The 20796-nt window shown below is 37.7% G+C and overlaps 1 protein-coding gene across 1 annotated transcript in view; it reads right to left on the bottom strand.

Annotated features, from left to right (window-relative positions):
- The window catches only part of zdhhc14 (zinc finger DHHC-type palmitoyltransferase 14), a 36645-nt gene that overhangs the window by 15417 nt on the left and 432 nt on the right, over nt 1-20796 (bottom strand). Inside the window, exons 2-3 of the mRNA XM_046836548.1 lie at nt 7535-7695; nt 1156-1314 (exon numbers count right to left, since the gene is read on the bottom strand). Of these exons, the coding sequence (XP_046692504.1) occupies nt 1156-1314; nt 7535-7695 (320 nt within the window). The remainder of the gene's footprint in view (nt 1-1155; nt 1315-7534; nt 7696-20796) is intronic.

Raw genomic sequence — 20796 nt, 5'->3', positions numbered from 1 at the left:
TAGCAAATACATTCTTAGATATTATTATAACATATGACATTATTGCATTGTGTTGCATTGCATTTCATCTGACCTGATCTCATTCGGAATGATTGGTATGGGGACATTTTCTTTAAGGAGAAGCTTATTTAACATTTATAGAAGGACGCTCCAGTCTCCAGTGTCCAGATCAATATAATGCAATGTTTTCTTGACACAGGATAATCTTCATAATAGAGGTTTTTTTTTTGAGAGGGAAATAGAGAAGTGGTTAAGGAGTAATTATTTATTACTGCTTATGTGTTATACCATATTTACATGCTTTTAACCAGATATTAATTTAATAATTTATAAAAGAGTTCATTACTACAAACATTTTACCTAAAGAATCCAGTGAATAGAAAAAAAAAAATATGCAAGATTAAAACAAATCGTAAACGACTTAAATGTAAGAGCCACAGCATGAAATTGAATAGGGAACAAAAAATACACTATATGAACAAAAGTATTGGGACACCTGACTTTTCCAAACATATGTAGATATTCCCCAAACCATTACCACAAATTTGAAGGTCGACAACTGTACAGGATGTGTTTGGATGCGGTAGCATGAAATTTCATTGACTTGAACTAAGAGACCCAAATCTGTTCCAGAATGACAATGCCCATGCGCACAAAGCCAAGTCTATGAAGATATGATTTACATTGGTTGGAATGGAAGATCTTGAGTGGCCTGCTATAGAGCTCTGACCTTAACCCTATGAACATCTTTGGGATGAATTGAACGCTGACTGACGGCACTACATCCGTACTTTGCTAACACTTTACTAACACCCTTGTGGCTGAATGAGCACAAATCTTCACAACCACACTCCAACATCTAGTGGAGCATCTTCCCAGAAGAGTGAAGGTTATTATAACAGCAAATGGGGAGTAAAAATAGAATGGGATGTTCAGAAAGCTTATTTCAATCTTATGGCCAGGTGTCCACAAACTTTTGCCACATAATGTGTGGTTAATGGTAAAAAAAAAGCAATCTTAGGCACGGTTTATAGGGACCATTAATGTTTCTATTAAGAACTATTTCCTTTTCCAAAAAAAAAAATAGGGAAGAACTTTTAGCTCTACAAAGAGTTTCCATATCTAAAAACAGTAGTAAGCATTAATGTGACTTACCCACACAATTGTCACACAGGCTGCAGTGTGAAGCTCTTGGTGGTCTGAAGATTTTGCAGGTGAAGCAGTATTTCAGTTTGACCGTCTGGCCGTTGATTAGCACCTCTCTGGTCCTGGGAGGAGGCCGTGAGCTCGCACCACTCACTCCGTTAGCTGCGTCTGTGAACCACAAAGCAACATGTTTTCCTCTCATTTATGACACAAGTGAATCTATTGGTGAAATTTTTTCTTCTCATTTCGTGCCGTTTTCAGCCCATCAACCTGTTTTTTGTCATTGCGCTGCTTTTTCAATCTATCACTGGTGTATCATTACCTTGCTCTCACGCACCACAGATGTAGGCTAGTTTACAAAGCTAACAATGAGCAAGGCAGAGGGCAACAAGAAGTATGGGGTTAATGTGGATGAGACAGAGGGAGTCAGTGATGTAAACATGACTGAGAACAGACATTCTTGGTCACCTGATCATCATCATCTTTTCTCTGCTTGTGTTTTATATGTTGGTTGTTCAGATTAGATAACAAATTGAATTCTTTTATATCAAAAAATTAATATGATGTGAGGTCCAGTTACCAGCGTGTTACTAAAACAGGTAGTAGACAGGTAGTTACTTAAGTACATATCAAAGTCCAAACTTCTTTACTTTAACTTTAGTCAGTACTTCAACTTTTACCAGAATCGTTTAAAACATGAGGATCTCTATGGATGTGTGTACTTTTGCCATGCCTTATGATTATACTGGTTCATCAATTTCTTTCTTTGTGTTGCAGTTCCCAAGCTTATATGCTCTTATTTGGTTTGTTTCCTGTTGTAGTCTTCCCTCTGCTCCTGTCCTGACAGTGGTTTGTTGCCTGATGGTGTTCACCTAGTCTGTGTTTTTTTTTTTTGCTCTTTTAAGTTTACATAATGTATACCTTGCTGTTTGTTTAGCATACAAATTGACTGTAAGTTTTTTCATGCCCATTCTCCATCAAGTCCATTTTCCTAGATGAGACCCTTGAACGTTTGTTGCTAAGTTATGATTGCAATCCTATACATTTTCTATCCACTTTATATCGAGTCATGATGTCATAGGTACCTCCTGTGGTGGAAAAATAACTAAAACAAGTCTCAAACCTAGCACTCGATGGGTAAAAGCATCCCTGTCCTCTCAGAACATCAACAGACAAGAAGTCCTGAGCTCTGGTCACAGATTCTTTTTATAATCTCCAAGCTTTGTAAAAAAAGTACATACTAATTTGCCTATTCAAGCATTCTCTATAGTGTAACAAAATACAAACGTTTCTGCATCACCTCACTGAACAGAAACATGTTTTTATAATAGTCAAAAGCGGCATGTGAGGGCATCTAAAAACAGTAAAAACAGTTAGAAATACATTTCCCCACCACACTACGTAGACCCGACCAACTGTTATACTGGAAATGTACACATTCTGTTGCATTTCAACTCTAAGAATCACATCAGCTGACCATACTGGCACTGGAGACTGCTTCCAACATGCCTTCAAAAAGTCATAATTTGTAAGAATCGTATTATTCATTTATTAGATTTTTATCATTTATTTTGTTAAACAGTGACACCGTTTTAGACCATTTATTATTAATTTTGTTAGCCTGAGCGTCTGCCAGACAAGTCTGTCTGAGTGAGCTAACTGTTACTATAGAAACAACAAATTAGAATGAGTGCTCCATATAACCAAAGACTAATAATAAATCCTGGAATATTCTGTCAGAGCTGCTGTTAAAGAAAATTATTGTGGTATAACCGACTGAATGAAACAGCGAGAGGAAGCTCACGAAGCGGAGGCATATTAAACGTTATTGGAACACAGCATATCTGTGATCTCGCATGTCATGGTGATCCAGCATTGATGCTTGGCACCCACGCAGCTACACCGATTCTCATTTTACTGGTCCATGCTTTTTCTGCGATACACAGCACTTTTACCCTGCGGCTGGATCAGCAGGAGACAGAGCCCTGAGGTGAATTTCGCTGGGTTAAGCAGCCTTCAGATTATTCATCCAAGCAGCAGGAATCATTTTTTCCCATTGCGCATCCAAACAGTCCAAAACTAAACATTGGCGATTTAGTCTCTCTAGTAAAGAGAACTGTATAAGCCACATTAGAACATTGTAGATCATGGGGACCGTCTGCAACAGTATAAGACTTTAGCGTAACAGTTTTCCCGGTACCAGTTTTCGCTTTGCCAAATCCCCAATCTGCACCCTTTACATTTACAAATATACAACTCTATAGATGATAGATTGTGCTCTATCAAAACTGTCAGTCCTGTATTTTATAATCCCCAGAAGGAAATGTATAATTGTACATTTTATAATGGCTGTATTCGCTAGAATACATAATAGAATCATATCGATTGTTATGTTTTTATGACTCTATGTTATTTATTCTGTCCATCAACCATTTGTACCAAATGGTTCAATTTCACACAAGATGATTACATTGATATTTTACCAATAAACATGATTTAATTGAAATGAATAATATTTGAACTCATTTTTTTTTACAGTGCACTAAAATAAGAACGCTAAATTTGCAAGCTATCCTATTTGTATCCAGCTAATGCTCACAGGAAAAACTAGCTAATGTTTCCTCAGTTTCCTGCTACATATGTAATATATAAACCAGGGTGGGCTGTGCATTTCACACCTAGGCCTATTATGATGCCACAGTTATAGAAACCATCAACATAGAAACCTAGTAGAACAGAGCAGTGCATCACAGAGGGCTCTCATACAGCGAGAATAAATGGCATTACTAAATCAAGATGCAGAAGTACAGTATCAATATTAACCTCATCAAAATTAGAAATATTATGTATTTTTGTAAAAATTCTATAGAAAAGAAAAAGTTAGGGGTCCCGTTAGGGGTCGCCACAGCGGACCATCCGCATGTTTGATTTGGCACATGTTTTTGGCACACGCTGGATTCCCTTCCTAATGCAACCCTCCCCATTTATCCGGGCTTGGGACCGGCACTAAGGCTTGTGCAACCCTAATGGCTGGGGTTGGTTCCCTGACCGGGGATCGAACCCGGGCCGCAGCGGTGAGAGCGCCGCATCCTAACCCTAAAGAAAAGTATAAACGGTTCATTAAAAAGCTTAACAACTATTTCGACCGAACTTTCCTTACAATGTCCATCTTTTCTTAAAAAGTCTTGAAAATCTTGAAAATGGCCATTTAAGTATATCAGAGACCAAATCAATTTCTTCTCGTCTTTCAATCATTGTGGAATGAAAAAAACAGCTATAAAATCCACATGGATATACTCGATCTTGTGCAGTTTGCTACAAATGTGGTTTGCGAGCTAGGATTAGTGCGCTTCCTGACTATACAAACAAAGGACGTGAAAATGCCAATGTTATTGTATGCCTGCCAGATGGCCCCGGCGTCACCAACTCAAAATCTGTTTGGTTAAAAGCAACAGTTTACAACAGCATGTACTTTACTCTACATGCGCCTCTACTCCTGATTCTGAACGCCTTGGTTCAGATTCCTTTGACCCCGGCAACACATGATGATGTGATGGCAGTAATATGATTGGATAGAAACTCTAATGTATTCAAACTCAAATCAAGCCAACCAAGAGAAAATTAAGGGAATAAACTATTGGGAATAATTTAATACAAATTCAATAAAAAACTATATATTAAAACGAAAGTCAGTAATTCAAAATTTTTTAGGCCAACAGAAAAGGCCTTCCTGGCCCTGATAGCCCACCACTGATATATACACAACCTTTGTTCACTTCTCATAACATTTAAAGCAATGATACGTTTATTAAAAGCATAGTCTTATCTTTGCTTATCTTCAGATACACTTCCTTCCATTCCCAGACAAACTTCTGGCTAAACCTGAATCTAAACTGGATATTTTAATATAAATGTCAGGGCAAATGCAGTACATCTTGGCATTTTGGCATTACTGGGTAATTTTGAGTATGTGGGTATTATTTTTTTTTTTTTTTGGCAAATGTGGAGAAATCTATAGCGGTCAACTTTTAGGTCAACTTTTTTTCTCAGTATCGGCTGTGTATACTGATTATCTGTGTATTGTGATCCCTACTTGCTGTGCAGAGACATGCGGTATATTCTCTAGCGAGCTAGTTTATTTAGTTAGCTAAGATTATTGAGCTGGTGCCACTAATAAGCGTTTACAATGATAGATCACTTACTCAAAAATGTAAAACATTAAGACGAGAGCAAGAAGCGATTCTAACAAACATACACCAAGTTTAGCTTTTACTCTCTTTACACATAAACAAACCCTTGCAGGTAAATTAGCAAAGAGACAATTTTCACAGCTTTCTCAGGAGAAAACCAATAGAAGTTGTAGAGAATTCCTCTAATTTAATCTGACACAGTAATCAGAGGTCAGAGGTCTTCTTAGCCGAAGCGTGTTGAGCTTTAACAACCGTTTAAAACCACCAGAGAGCCTTTCTTTTCTGACCTGGATATGAATATTTCAGTAATGTTTCCATTTTTAAATGGTAGCAGAAGCTGAGCTGAGAATCAGTTAAAAGTATGCATTATACATAAAGCAGATAACAGCAAACCTGCTCGCTTCAAATCTGCTGTAGAGTCTATCCAGATCAGTCTGCACATCACTGAGCCTTAGGAAATAACTTGTGAGGAAGGGCAAAACAGTATGTTCCCTGACAAGATATTTCATCTTATGCAAAAATACCAGCATGAAATTGGAAATGTATAAAAACAGCAGCATGGAAGGAGAAGTTTTCGAGCAGAATTGAGAGGGACGAGTCGAGTGAGCTGGCAGAAAGGCAAGAAATGTAGTCTTTTTTGAGAAAGTGTTTTTTTTTTTAAATAGCTCTTTTTGGCGTCAGTGCGCACACTGCACTAGACTTTAACTGCTTTTTTATAACCTATGAAAACTCAATCATCCAGATTATTCAGAGTTCAGCAGTAGTGAGTCAAAGTGATTAGACAGCTAGCAGTTTTCCCTTCACGTCACTCACATCGCCTTTCATGCTGGTTGGATATTGCTTTTTTTTGGGAGGATTGACACAAAGATTTGATTGATTTATTCGTTAAAATATATTCTGTGTGCAAAATATCAGGTCACTTATCATCACTGACACAGAAATAATGTATTTAATATGGTTAACACAAGGTCAGGTTTTCTATTATCTATTTATTTCCAAATATTATGAAATCTCAATTAAAAGGAACCATCGCAACATTTATTTTAATATAATGTTTGGTATAATAAACTGTTTATTTTTGTACTGCAGCCTTCAATCAGGTTTGATTTTTAGCCCTTCACAGGAAAAAGTTTGGGCAAAAAGTTTTAAGCAAAACACCATCTCTTCAACTAAACATAATCTGCACTCTTGCTGTCCTCCATTGCTATTTTGCTGCACTGCTGACACTGAATGATGACGACAGCGATAAACACAGTAAGGAAAAAAACTCTGATCTAATCCTCACTTATGCTGCATGGCCACATATAGAATAGAATTTGTAGCCAATCTACGATGACGTATAAATGTTTCATCAGGTCGAATTGAAAAGATTTTACAACAAGCCACAAAATCAGATATTTAACCTGGTAATTATGAGAATGCACTTTACCAGTTGTGTCTTGATGTGTCTTGCACCTCATAACCTTTTGTAGATGCAGCACCTCACTACCATTTATACAATGATAGTTGTTTTTTGAGTAGTCTCACTTAGTTTTATAAAAGACATTCTGAAAGTTTGTTGGATGCCTTACAGTTTTGTATATATAAATAATATATATATATATATATATATATATATATATATATATATATATATATATATATATATATATATAATTATTTTTATAACATCTGTTACTGTTTCTGTAATTTACCCCCAACTCTGAAGTAACTGAATATCCCAGGGTTTGAGGCATGTGGCATAAATAGACACGTTATTTGTCACATATACATTACAGCATGGTGGAATTCTTGCTTCGTGTATCCCAGCTTGTTAGGAAACTGAGGTCAGAGCACAGGGTCATTCGTGAAACAATGCTCCTGAAGCAGGGAGGATCAAGGGCCTTGCTCAAGGGCCCAGATTGAAAATAACTTACATTGTATGTATTTTTTTAATATTAAACTTTGTTACTGATCCAAATGTACAAAATATCTGCATAACATTCTGTGTTATTTCCTGAATAAAAACCAAAAATTAAATTTAAGGCAATAAATATCACAAACACAGTCTACAGTACCTTAACCACCTCCGAATCACATAAGGTTTATAAGTAGCGCTTTGTCACCGGCAGATCACACGATCAGTCTTGCTCCTTAAAATGAATTACGATTACAAAGAAAGAGAAGATGCAGGGGAAAAAATTAAAAAATCCTCCTACCTATTTGTCTTTCTACATCTGCTGCCTCGTCAGGAGTAGCTCGGGGTAGAACACCCGGATCGCTGAAGCTCGCACGGAGCAGCATGACCATAACGAAGAGGAAGAGTATTCCACCGATGGCTGGAATCGCCGGGCTCAAGTTAGAGGCCAGGAACGGACAGCTGGATGAGGAACATTACAGATATTAGAGTGTATAGAGAATATTATAATGAATAAAATAATACCTTGAAGGAACATGCTGTTTAAATGAAACAGTGACTGGGTGGTGTGATGTGGCTCGGTACAATGCACTGTTGCGAAGATTTGTTTGGATATTTTTTCAAAAAAGCACATCCTGCAGTGTTAATACCACATATTTTCAGTCAACAATGTTATATTAATGATTAAATTGTGGGCATTTTATGTTGCTTATTGCAGAACGTCTCACTCCATAAATGGGACAGAAGTAAACCAAGTCAGTGGTTTACTGTGTAACTAAGTATCATGACCGAGGACTGGTGAGAGAACAGATGTTTATAGTTCTAGATAGATAGATAGATAGATGGATAGATGGATAGATAGATAGATAGATAGATAGATAGATAGATAGATAGATAGATAGATAGATAGATAGATAGACAGACAGACAGACAGACAGACAGACAGACAGACAGACAGACAGAAAGATACTTAGAAAGATAGAATCTTTTTATCACTGCACAAATTTGTAGCATATGAAATGCACTTCAGCAAAACACGTATGTCTGTGTGTGTGTGTGTGTGTGTGTGTGTGTGTGTGTGTGTGTGTGTGTGTGTGTGTGTGTGTGTGCCATGAAAGAAGGTCGAGTTCATTTACACAATGCTGTGTAGAGCAATGGCAATAAAGTTCTATCTATCTATCTATCTATCTATCTATCTATCTATCTATCTATCTATCTATCTATCTATCTATCTATCTGTCTATCTATCTTCTATCAATTTAGCTAGCTAGCTAGTGATCTCACTATCTATCACAACTATAAACCGTCGTTCTCTTACCACTTCTCTGTCCTCTGACACTTAGTTACAAAGTTAATCATTAACGTCTACAAATCTTTGCCACTGGAGGCTCCTTACCAAATTTCACAAAATGTAAATTGCTACAATAGAAAGAGCTACATTACACTAACCAATCAAAATTGAGAACCCAACATTTTCATCAATGCTGTGGCATTTATTTTTGCTTGCATTAGAGTTCAAACTTGAAAAATATTTAAAACAGTTGTGTGCAAGTGACCAAAAGACGACTGTTGGTATATGAACATCAAAATCCTCTTTAAAACAACCTACACCTTTGTTCTCCATTGCCTCATTCACCCTATTCTGTAGACTCTAAAAAAAACCCCACCGTGTTAACACCCGTCCTCTCTCCTATATTTATTATAATGTTTGATGATAATGATGAAGTAATGGAAACACGACAGGCAATCAAAACTAAAAACTGCGGTCGCTTGCATCGATAAACTTTCTTCTGCACTATAACAGCATTTTGTGTGTGTGTTTGTGTATGTGTGTAAAAAAATTGCTCCATTCTTCATGAGCAGCAGCTACTCTGTCACAGCTGGTATCAAACAGCAAGGGTTGGGTTTCCTCAGGCACTTTTCACCAAAAGAAAAATAACCCTTTCGAATTTAAGGGACTAAAACTCCTCCGTTCATGACCTTGCGGTCAAAAAGTTTACATTTGTACCGTCAGTAAGAAAAGTGATTCTGAATAGGCATCGGATTGGGGTGAAATTACCTTTGATCTACCAAGGTTTATTTACTGTAGAAACACGTGCATGTAATTCACTAACTGAGACACCATGAGGTGCAGAACAGACTTCTGGGTGACTTCAGATAGTAAGATTATAAATCAACATTTCTTGTATAGTGAACAAATTATGGAAACCATCAAAGCCATCTCGAAACCTATTCATTCTATATAGAATCTAGGTGTAGTGAACGTATTTGAAGTGTCCATGATGACCACATTGTGAACGTTAATATGGTCATCCTGTTTACTGGCATGTCTAGTCATGTCTGGGTGTTATTAGAGCCTTTAGCAGCTTTTCTGATTAAGCACTTCGCTGCTCCTCCTACTCGAACTAGCTTTAGCAAATAACTTCATGATTTTTTTACAAGATTTGCACCATCTGTGAGCCAGACACTTTAGACATGAACTGTTCCATTTAAAAGTGTCCTCTATAGTTGGAAAGATGGTCTCTGGTCTATTGGTAAACAAATTACAGATCTTGATGCTTCAGCTACTTCAACCACAATATTAGAATTGTTCAGAGGTATAATATAAGACCAATATATAAAACTAATACTAAGAAGATTCAAATCTTCTTCTTTTTCTTTCGGGCCACTTCTGTTAAAGGGTCACCACAGCTGATCCTCAGTCTCCATATAACTCTGTCCTCTACATCTGCCGCTTTCAAACCAATCATCTGCACGTGTTTTTCCCCCCACCACATCCACAAACCTTTTCCTTTGCCTGGAGCTCCATTATCAGCATTCTCCTTCCGATATATCGCACCTCCTCTGCACATTAACAAACCATCTCAATCTAGATTTCCTTGTCTTGTCTCCAAAACACAATCCCTCTAATAAACTAATTTCTAATCCTGTCCATCCAGGTCACTCACGATTAAAATATCAGCCACCTCCACCAGTCTTTTTGTCAATTAAATTTGTCTTGATATAGTGATGGTAGAATAAATTTTAATTTACTGTTAATGGAAAGAGTCTCCATTGTCAGCACGTTGTATAAATATAAGTAAATTCTCCTCCAACAGAAGATGTAACATGACATATTTTTGTGTAATTAACGTATTTGTAATGTGATACCATACGAGAGGATGCAAACGGAAATTAAGATCGTATACAAGGTGGTATCAAAAAGTATCAAATCTTTATCGCACACCCACAGATAGCAGCACAAGGCTGCACACACATTCACAGGGAGCACCAACCTTCAAAAGTCAGTATGCCAAAAGACATGGTCCTGTGTACATTGGAAGCTGTGCAACTGGTGCTAATCTGACCATGTGCGTTACCACGTTTGCTATTCTGACTCTGTCAACGAGCTCTCCTCACATGTGAGTTTCTCACTGAAAACAATGAGTTCTCACTTCCGCACCCACCCTACTCGCCAGATTTGGCTCCTGCGGACTTTGCCCTCTTCCCGAAGATGAAGATCCGGCTCAAAGCTCGCCGTTTTAAAACCATTGCAGAGATCCAGCGCAAATCCCAGAAGATGCTCAACGCTTTAAAAGGAAGACTTTCAGTGGACATTCCAGAAGTAGCAGGGAAGCTGTATTGCTGTGCAAGGGGACTATTTCGAAGGTGATATGATGGATGTGTGTGTATGTGTATGTGTATATATATATATATATATATATATATATATATATATATATATATATATATATATATATACAGTACAGACCAAAAGTTTGGACACACCTTCTCATTCAAAGAGTTTTCTTTATTTTCATGACTATGAAAATTGTAGAGTCACACTGAAGGCATCAAGGGCTATTTGACCAAGAAGGAGAGTGATGAGGTGCTGCGCCAGATGACCTGGCCTCCACAGTCACCGGACCTGAACCCAATCGAGATGGTTTAGGGGTGAGCTGGACCGCAGAGTGAAGGCAAAAGGGCCAACAAGTGCCAAGCATCTCTCGGGGAACTCCTTCAAGACTGTTGGAAGACCATTTCAGGTGACTACCCCTTGAAGCTCATCAAGAGAATGCCAAGAGTGTGCAAAGCAGTAATCAAAGCAAAAGGTGGCTACTTTGAAGAACCTAGAATATGACATTTTTCAGTTGTTTCACACTTTTTTGTTATGTATATAATTCCATATATAATTCCACGTGTTAATTCATAGTATTGATGCCTTCAGTGTGAATCTACAATTTTCATAGTCATGAAAATAAAGAAAACTCTTTGAATGAGAAGGTGTGTCCAAACCTTTGGTCTGTACTGTATATAATTCATACTTATAGTCAGATTATATTTTATAATAGTATAATATACTTCTATACTTATTTTAAAGTTTTTTTTATTTTTATTTCATGTTTACTAGTTGGACAGAAAAAGCATTTCACTATATGTCATACTCTGTATGAATGTGTATGTGACGAATAAAATTAGAATTTCAAACTTTTTGATACCACCGCTTATTTAACAGAAAAGGAAGACACGTCCAAATCAAAATCCAAATAAATGCAGTAAATGCAATACAGGTGTGATCCAGGCCATCAACAAACAACATAAACATGATAAAGCAAGAACGAGAACGAGAGATCAAACACTGAATGAGAAAAATGCTCAGTATGAACAGGCAGCATACGCTGAACAATACTTCACCACTAGACAATGGAAATGCATTAAACACAAACTATTCACAGGGAAAATGGAAACAGCTGAGGACAAAGGGGCTTGAGAGGAAAGCAATAAATAATAGGACAGAAATGGGACATAACAAAAATATATAAAAATAAATAAAAAGCATGGCACATGGAATAAAAGCTAGAAGTACTGACATTGCTACATTTACGACACCTTTATACGAAGCAACTCGCAATTATCTCATTTAAACACTGAGCAGCTGAGGGTTAAGGGCCTTGCTCAAAGTCCCAGTAGTGTCAGCTTCTGGGATTTGAACTCACACCCTTCTGATCAGAAATTCTTAACCAATGAGCTTCCTTCTTGAGCAAAGAAATAAAGAAAACATGGTGATCTGTATACAGCTGCTGTAATCAAAGTGCTAAGACGGATCGACTCATCTTTCAGATGTTACATGGCATTAAATGGGTAAAAGTACCATCAAAGTTCCTTAGTATCTCCTTTTATTTCTTAATAACGAACGGAAAACCCTTTTCCATGACCCCAAAATCTTGTCAGTGACATCATGAAGGGAATTAGTTTTTTTTTTAAGAGCTATATCTCCTGTAGTGAACGTGCAAGGACGTCTGTGCCACAGCTGGTAGCATGCGATGCTGAAAGCTTTCAAAGCGAATAGATTACATATTCTCCACAAATCAACAACCACTGAGTCTGAACAGACACGCAGGCCATTCTGGCTATTCCCTTCTCCCCTGGTTTCTTCTTACAACAATTCTGCACACTGGAAATTGCATGAAACACAGTGCAGGGACATTTTCTAGGACAAAGATTCATCCTTGAGTGTTTTTATGTGTCCCCGAAAAAGGGATGATAGAGATGTTATGCATACGGAACCAACAATAAAGTAAAAATGCTTTTATTTTCGGATCTTACTGTCAGAGGAACACAGAGATATGTCAAAATTCCCAGCTGGACATCACTGAAATAAACACATGATCATAATCATCTGTCTCCACACCATTCCGTCTTCTAAATCTGCCTCTTTCAGATCAACCACATACATAAACCTCCTTCTTGGACTTCCTCTTTTTCTCCTGCGTTGTGGCTCCATCCTCAGCATTCTTCTACCCATATACCCCATGTTCCTCCTCTGTACATCTCCATACCATCTCAATCACATTATTTCTCACCTTGCCTCCAAAATGTCACTGTCTCTAAACCTACAACATACTTTTCCCTTTTACTCCCTTTCTTTTATCCTTTAATTACCTTAACAGCCTCTTTGGGAGTTACATGGCAAAAGGACGAACGACTCGGACCAGAGGACTCCTGAGATGAACTACTCATGTGATAAAAGAACAAACAACTTTGCTCATGTGCTTCCAGTAGAAAATGAATGAATCGCTCTTTGAGACTTCTCGTTCTTCTGAGTCACTTTAAAGACTCGTTTACAATGAACGAATCGTTCATGAACAACCCGTCACTAGACGACGCCAGGTAGTGGAAAACAATTCCTCATAACATTCTAAAGCCACAATGTACAAAAAAAAATAAATAAATAAATATATATACATGCAAATAAATGCAAATAAATAATGCAAATTGTGTTGTCACGTCGGCTAAACTGCCAGTGCGAGCATGCTCTATGTACAACATCAATGCACCGAAAAACAACCATAAATTAATTTACAGACTTAAATCAGAAAAGAATATACCTTTACAGAATATTCCAGACATTTTTTATATACGAGGTGCTATCGAAATGTTTCAAGACCGTTTTTGTAACACGCCAGCAGATGGCAGCACAAGGCTGCATGCACAGTCACAGGGAGCACTGACCTATTCACAGCATTATCATAATAGGCTGTATATTAACCTATTGGGAGAAACCTTGTAGTTCTATGCTAAATCAGACATTAAGCACACCTATATAACCAAAATAGCATGATCCTTGTTTTAAAACACCTCAGCGAAGATTCTGCGAAGACTGTGAGATTGTTTGTCGAATCGGGCTCCTCCGAACGAAGCATCGAATTTTCAGACTATTGGGGGTCACCCCAAGTATTTGGATAATGAGTTGGTTACCTGTGTGTGAACAAGTTAACCAACAAGTGTTCATTAGGGTGTGGATTATGCCATACATAAGTGCAGAAAACGTACCCACACACTCACTATCATCTTTTGAATAGTTAAGTGAAGGGGTAAGGTGTTATTATTGCTTGTTTTTTTTCTGTTTATAGCAAAGTATTGTCGTAGTTTGTAATATTAGGACATGTTTTCCATGAAAAAGGTTTATCTTGAAGTTAAGGCTCTTCGGTAATTCTGCTGAGAAAAAGCTTGCACCAGGTGACGTGGTAGTCGTGAAAATGTTACATGAGAATCACAGATTAAAATGTCGAGAATGCTCAGTGTTCATGCCACTGATGTAATTAATGCTAATCCTCTTATTATACTTGTCGGATTTGACAGCTTGTCAAACAGACATAATTTTGCTTCAAGCTCCCATGTTTTCTCAATCAAAATCACTGGAATGTATGTATTTTGGATAGAAGGAGTGCAAACTTAAATACCAGAATGTTACAAACAATGGACTGTAGCATCCACTGAGCAAGCAGAAGTCATTTTATTTATAGTCTTAGAGCCAGACGTGAACTTCAAGGTGAGTAAATCACTGGAAACATTGCTGAGGAAACTTCGATTAGGGTCGGGTGGGAACGTAGACGGTAACAAACCCAGTTCGAAATAAGCCAAGCTTTTTCCAAAAAACAGTCTCCAAAAATAACTTCGCAATCCAGCTAATTGCTCGTCAATATTATCTGTATAATATGGCAATAGTGCAAAATACAGTATATTATGTGGACAAACGTTTGTGGACTCCTGACTATAAGATTCGTATGAACATATTATTCCACATTTAGTCCCCATTTGCTCTTACTTCCTTAATAAACTCTTAATTCCACTCTTCTGGAAGGATGTTCCACTAGATTCTAGATTGTGTCTGTGGAGATTTGTACTCATTCAAGCAAGAGGTTGTTAATAAGGTACTGATGGAGGTGAGGCGAGGAGGCCTGGGGTGCATTCAGCATTCAAATTCATCTTAAAAGCATATGTTAATGGAGATAGTTTTGTGCACAGGGGTATTGTTATGCTAGAACAGGTTTGGGTCTCCTAGTTCAAGTAAAGGGAAAAATGTAATGCTACTGCATCCAAAGACATCTGATACAATTGTCCAGTTTTGTGGTAACAGTTCAGTCAAGACACAAATGTGGCTGGAAAAGTCAGCTGTCCTAATACTTTTGTTCACTTTGTTTTGTAGTGTAGTTGTTCATTCATAACAAATAGATACTCGAATCTGACATTTATTTTCACATATGTAAATGAAATGACTGTCTATCCTATTTTACATTAGAAATACTTTATAAAAATGATGACTTGCCATCTCCCGCTTGGAATTGAGGGAAATGTGAATACCCACAAGGGTAAGAAAGTGTAAAGAAAACACAAATGGCCTTCACAATGTATGAGCAGATGAAGCAATTTCCTTCAAACTTTTATATTACGCTTTCTGACTTTGCCTGCGTCGCAATTGAAAATAAGTTCACAAGCATGTAAAAACTAGCCAGAAATTACAGAAATTATGTGGACACCCAATTATCACTCCTTTCTGTGTTCATTGAATACCATTGGCATTTTCCATGGAGTCCACTGACAGGCTGGAGCATGGAAATGGAGACCTGTGATCAGGAAAGCTCACTCACTGGTGCCGAGTGAGGAAGCCTGGGGTTCAGTCGGAATTCCAGTTTATAAAAAGGGTGTTCGGCGGGGTTAAATTCAGGGTTCATTACAGGACATTTAAGTTCTTCCATTTAGAGTTGGACACATCATGTCTTCATGGAGCTTGCCTTGTGCACAGGGGGCATCATCATCTAGTTATCTTACTCATAGCTGTCATGTGGATGGAGTTGCTGGTGATCTAAAACCCAATATGAGTAGACTGTTATATTTTATCGCTTATTTCCCACTTCATCCATTATCTCCTTGCTACTTTGTAACAATAGCAATGATAGCAACAAAAAGCCGATCTGAAAGATAACATTGAGATCATAATCGTCACAATGACAATGAAGAAATGACTCGGATACTTATATAATGTTAAACACTAGAAAGCGCAAAGACGGCTTCTGTTTTGTAAATGACACTGGTACATTTTCGGGTTCTGCAGCCAGCAGTCGGAAAATAATCAGCAAATTCCAGAACCAATTTAATTGCCATTTCTTTAAAAAGTCTGCGGCCGAACACAAGTACTGCAGCATTCTGCGGCTCAGCACTAAGTGCAGCCTTTAATAGCATGAAATGGCAAATTATTGGACTTTTATTACCATTTAAAATAGCACGACGCAGCTGGAGGGCACCACATCGAACCATGGGCCTGGTGCCCTCCTGTTTCCAAGGAGACACCGTGTGTTTCGAAGCAGGAGAGGAAATGGTTACCAAGGAAACAGGAAGACGGGAGTGCTGTGTTATGAAAGTTGTGGGAAGTGGGCTGTGTGGAGGATGGGGACACTGGAAACTAAGTCCCACACATCATTTATCATCAAATATCACACCCTTTATCATTCTGAAGATTGTGCATGAGTGCTTCCTTTCCTTTTCTCACATGCAAAAAGATCAGAAGGTTGCAAAATCAAATCTCTGGTTTTCTATCTCTTGAAGTATGTAAAAACAATAAGATGCAGCTTTGCACCTGACTGAACAGCGCCACAGACTTTTTCGTAAGATTTTTTCAACATTATAGGTTTACGTTAGACTCCTTTTTTAACTTAACAGCGCACAATGGTACATTAGAGCAGTGGTCCCCAACCTTTTTTGCGCCACGGACCGGTTTAATGTCAGACAATATTTTCACGGACAGGCCTTTAAGGTTTGGCGGATAAATACAACAAAATAAAATGATACGAGCGGCATAAAAAATGGTATTTTCTAAATATAATAATAAACGTGAATCCACTGTGTTGTTTTTTGTTAATTTTGCTAGCTTGGGGGTTTGAATTTAGCAGTAATGTATTATATGCTAGCGGCCGGAGCAGCCCCTTTAAGAAGGTAGCGGATGGAGGTAAGACATGTGATCGAGGCATCATGACATGCTTTAAGAGTGAGTCATAAACAGGTGTGGCGGAGAGAATCCGGTCATTTTCCAACATAAAACATCATTCAGAATCAGATAATAAATAAAACGGAAATAATGTACATTATGTATTCTTTCTGTGCGACCCGGGGATTGGGGACCACTGCATTACAGCACAGTGAAATTCTTTTTTTGCATACCAAAGCTTTATTAGGAAGCTGGGGTCAGAACGCAGAGTCAGCCATGATTCAAGATTGGCAGCTTGGTGATACTGGAACTGCTGATCAGAAACCTATAGCCTTAACCGCTGAGCTAACACTTCTTTAACTATTTTAAAAGTAACTGATACATACTGATCAGACATAACATTATGGCCACTGATCAGGCATAACAACATAACAACTGCTTCTTCAGCAGTTTGAGCTACAGGAGCTCCTCTGTTGGATCGGTCCTCACGGACCAGCCTTCACACCCTACGTCGGGGGTCGGCAACCCGCGGCTCTAGAGCCGCATGCGGCTCTTAAGCGCCGCCCTAGTGGCTCCCTGGAGCTTTTTCAAAAAAAAAAAAAATAATAATAATATAATATTATTTCAGTACGATATAAATTAATAAACATTCTTAACGTTTTTCAACGTTGTAAAAATGTGTATAATAAATATTTAATTTCAACATTTCTGTCAACGAACATTTACGTAAAAAAAAAATACATAATACATTAAAATTATAATGGAAGTTAAACTTAAAACACCATCGTACAGCAGAGTAGTCACGTGGTGCGTCATTCTCTCCAGGATGCGCTGCAGGGAAAATAAACATTTAATCATGAATGCTCACTATGTATTTGTAGCCTACTTATCATTTTGATACTAAGGGGGTAATATAGACGCTTACATTACCTTCATTATAAGGCTTATATAAGGCGTTTAATTTTTTGCGGCTCCAGACAGATTTTTTTTTTTTTTTTGGTCAATATGGCTCTTTCAACATTTTGGGTTGCCAACCCCTGCCCTACGTGCATCAATAATCCTTGGCAGCCCGTGACCTTGTCGCCAGTTTACCACTGTAGACCAGGAACATCAGACAAGAGCTGCAGTTCTGGAGATGTTCTGACCCAGTCGTCTAGACGTCACAATTTGGCCCTCGAAAAAAACTCAAATCCTTACGCTCATCCATTTTTCCTGCTTCTAACACGTTGAATTTTGAGGAAAAATTTTAATTGCTGCCTAATAAATCCCAAATACTAGCAGGTGCCATGACAAAGGGATAATCAGTCTTTGCCTGATCGTTGTACTTCAAACAGTAACATTGCCACGGATGCCACACTGAAATATGACATGCTAGCTAAAAACTGTCAAACATGGTTATATACCGAATGGCAGTAAAATGTGAAACGTGAACCTGATCGGCTGCTCAGAAAATTGTAGATTACATAAAAGGAACAATAAATATAACAAGATAAAATATATAAGATCAAGATAAAGTGGTAGTTTAACCTACAACGCAAATAACCCACAGTTAACTTTACAGTTTATGATCAAAACCAGCATGATCACAGAATTTGAAATGTTCTCTATATAAGGGAAATGACTTTCATACCTCAACCTATATGTTAAAACTATTAATTATTTAGAGCTGATTAAGTTGCTGTTGTTTTGTGGGGAGGAAGTGGGTGGTACTGAATATGTGCTCGCCATTGGAGCAATTGATAATGTTACAATGGATCGCTGTTACAACTTTCCCCACTCTCCTCTACATTTATCATCATATTTAATACTACAGGCCTTAATCCTTACTTGTTCAGCATTGACTCAGCCTGGAATGAACACATATTTTATTTAACATTTTGAACATCGGGGCTGGATCTGAATGTAAACACTGAATCTGCCCAATGGCCAATTTCAAAACTAGATAAATCAAAGGTATAATAAGTGTGTGGAAAACATTCTGGAGTGAATCGAAGCCCTTTAAAGAGTTTGCAATAAAGAACAACTTCTACACCTATACCTCCAAAATGCCTGAGGTTCTCCTCTCAATTTTGTTTTATATCATGGGCTAAAACTGCTACTACTATAAACCAGGATACTACTACCACCATCCTGAAGTCCCATGTAAACTGCTATGGATGTAACATGGTGTAACTGGGGTAGAAATCATTATTTCATGTCTTAAAAAGTTTACTTTCGGGGAGAAGGTCAGGAGCATTTGGGTGTTATAAAGGGACCAAAAAAATGTTATTTTACTGTAAATCTCAGGACTGTCAGAGAGCCACTGTAAAGCCCTTGCTTGAGATCATTGTTGGATGGTAAGTGGGACTTCCACTTAAAACCTTTTCCAAAAGGGATATCATTTATTTAAATGTTCTATGCAGAACACTTTAAATGGCAATGGTAGCGTTTGGATTAGTTATTAAAAGTTCCATGCCTTGAGAAATAAATGCAAGGCTCTCTGGGAAAAGACTTCTGCCCAATGTTTTAAAGCAGTAGTCCCCAATTTTTTTTGTCAGACAATATTTTCACGGACAGGCCTTTAAGGTTTGGCGGATAAATACAACAAAATGAAATGATAGGAGCGGCATAAAAACTGGTATTTTCTAAATATAATAATAAACGTGAATCCACTGTGTTGTTTTTTGTTTATTTTGCTCGCTTGGGGGTTTCAATTTAGCAGTAATGTATTATGTATTAGCGGCCGGAGCAGCCCCTTTAAGAAGGTAGTGGATGAAGGTAAGACATGTGACTGAGGCATCATGACATGCATCAAGAGTGAGTCATAGACAGATGTGGAGGAGAGAATCCAGTCATTTTCCAAAATAAAACATCGTTCAGAATCAGATAATAATAATAATGTAAGTTATGTATTCTTTCTGAGCGGCCCAGTGGTTGGGGACCAGTGCTTTAAAGGTAAAAATCCCTGCAGTGGGACAATATTTAAAGCATTGAAGGATTGTGGGACATCATGGCTTATTTTATTGCATAAGCCAATTCCATGTAGAAAACTACAGTCCATTCCAACATTCAGAGGTCTTGCTTGTGTCAATATAAAGGCTCTACAGTAAGGTTGCTTCCAGATGATTAAACCAAAGAAACCTTCTAGATGTGGTCATTTTTTTCTATGAAGACACAACTTTTCCAGACAGTCAAACCAGAGAACCATGCCATGTAGAAAGTAAACTGAAATAAAGATATTTGTATCTAAACATTCAGCTGCACTTTTATGGGAAGGTCCTGTTGTGAACCCTAAGGATGGTTACAAAGGTTATAAGCAGAACCCCTTGTGATCAGAAGTGTAGAAATCTTTATTTTATGTGGCTTAAATTTTAACGCTTTTAAAAATGTACACTGTCTCAAAGCAGCTTGAAATAAATAAAGCGGTTATAAAATTAGATATGTTTGTTCTTCAGGATTTTCAGTTTGCCTCTAATGAGTGAGCCAGTGACGAATGTAGCAAGGAAAAACTTCCTGAGATGGCATGAGAAAGAAACCTTGAGAGGAACCAGACTCAAAAGGGAACCCATCCTTATTTTAAGCACTAAATGTACATTTATAAGAGTTCCTTCATTGTTTGAGGTGTGCAGTGATTAAATGCAAACTGTGATCCTGAGCCAATGTAGTAGACTGTTAATTTTAATTACAGTCCCATGGGGGACACAGGGTTCCATCCATAGTTCATTTATGTAGAAAGTATACAACATCTTTGAAACAAGTTTCTGTGGAGAACCATATACGTGAGCGTTAATGTGTCAGGATAAGGTTACAAGAAAACCCTTTTGAAGAGCATCTACTAA

The sequence above is a fragment of the Silurus meridionalis genome, chromosome 23 (assembly GCF_014805685.1).
Source record: "Silurus meridionalis isolate SWU-2019-XX chromosome 23, ASM1480568v1, whole genome shotgun sequence".
NCBI classification, from domain to species: domain Eukaryota; kingdom Metazoa; phylum Chordata; class Actinopteri; order Siluriformes; family Siluridae; genus Silurus; species Silurus meridionalis.
Note: the sequence above shows the minus strand (reverse complement) of the source record. Positions and strands in the feature narration are given on the sequence as shown.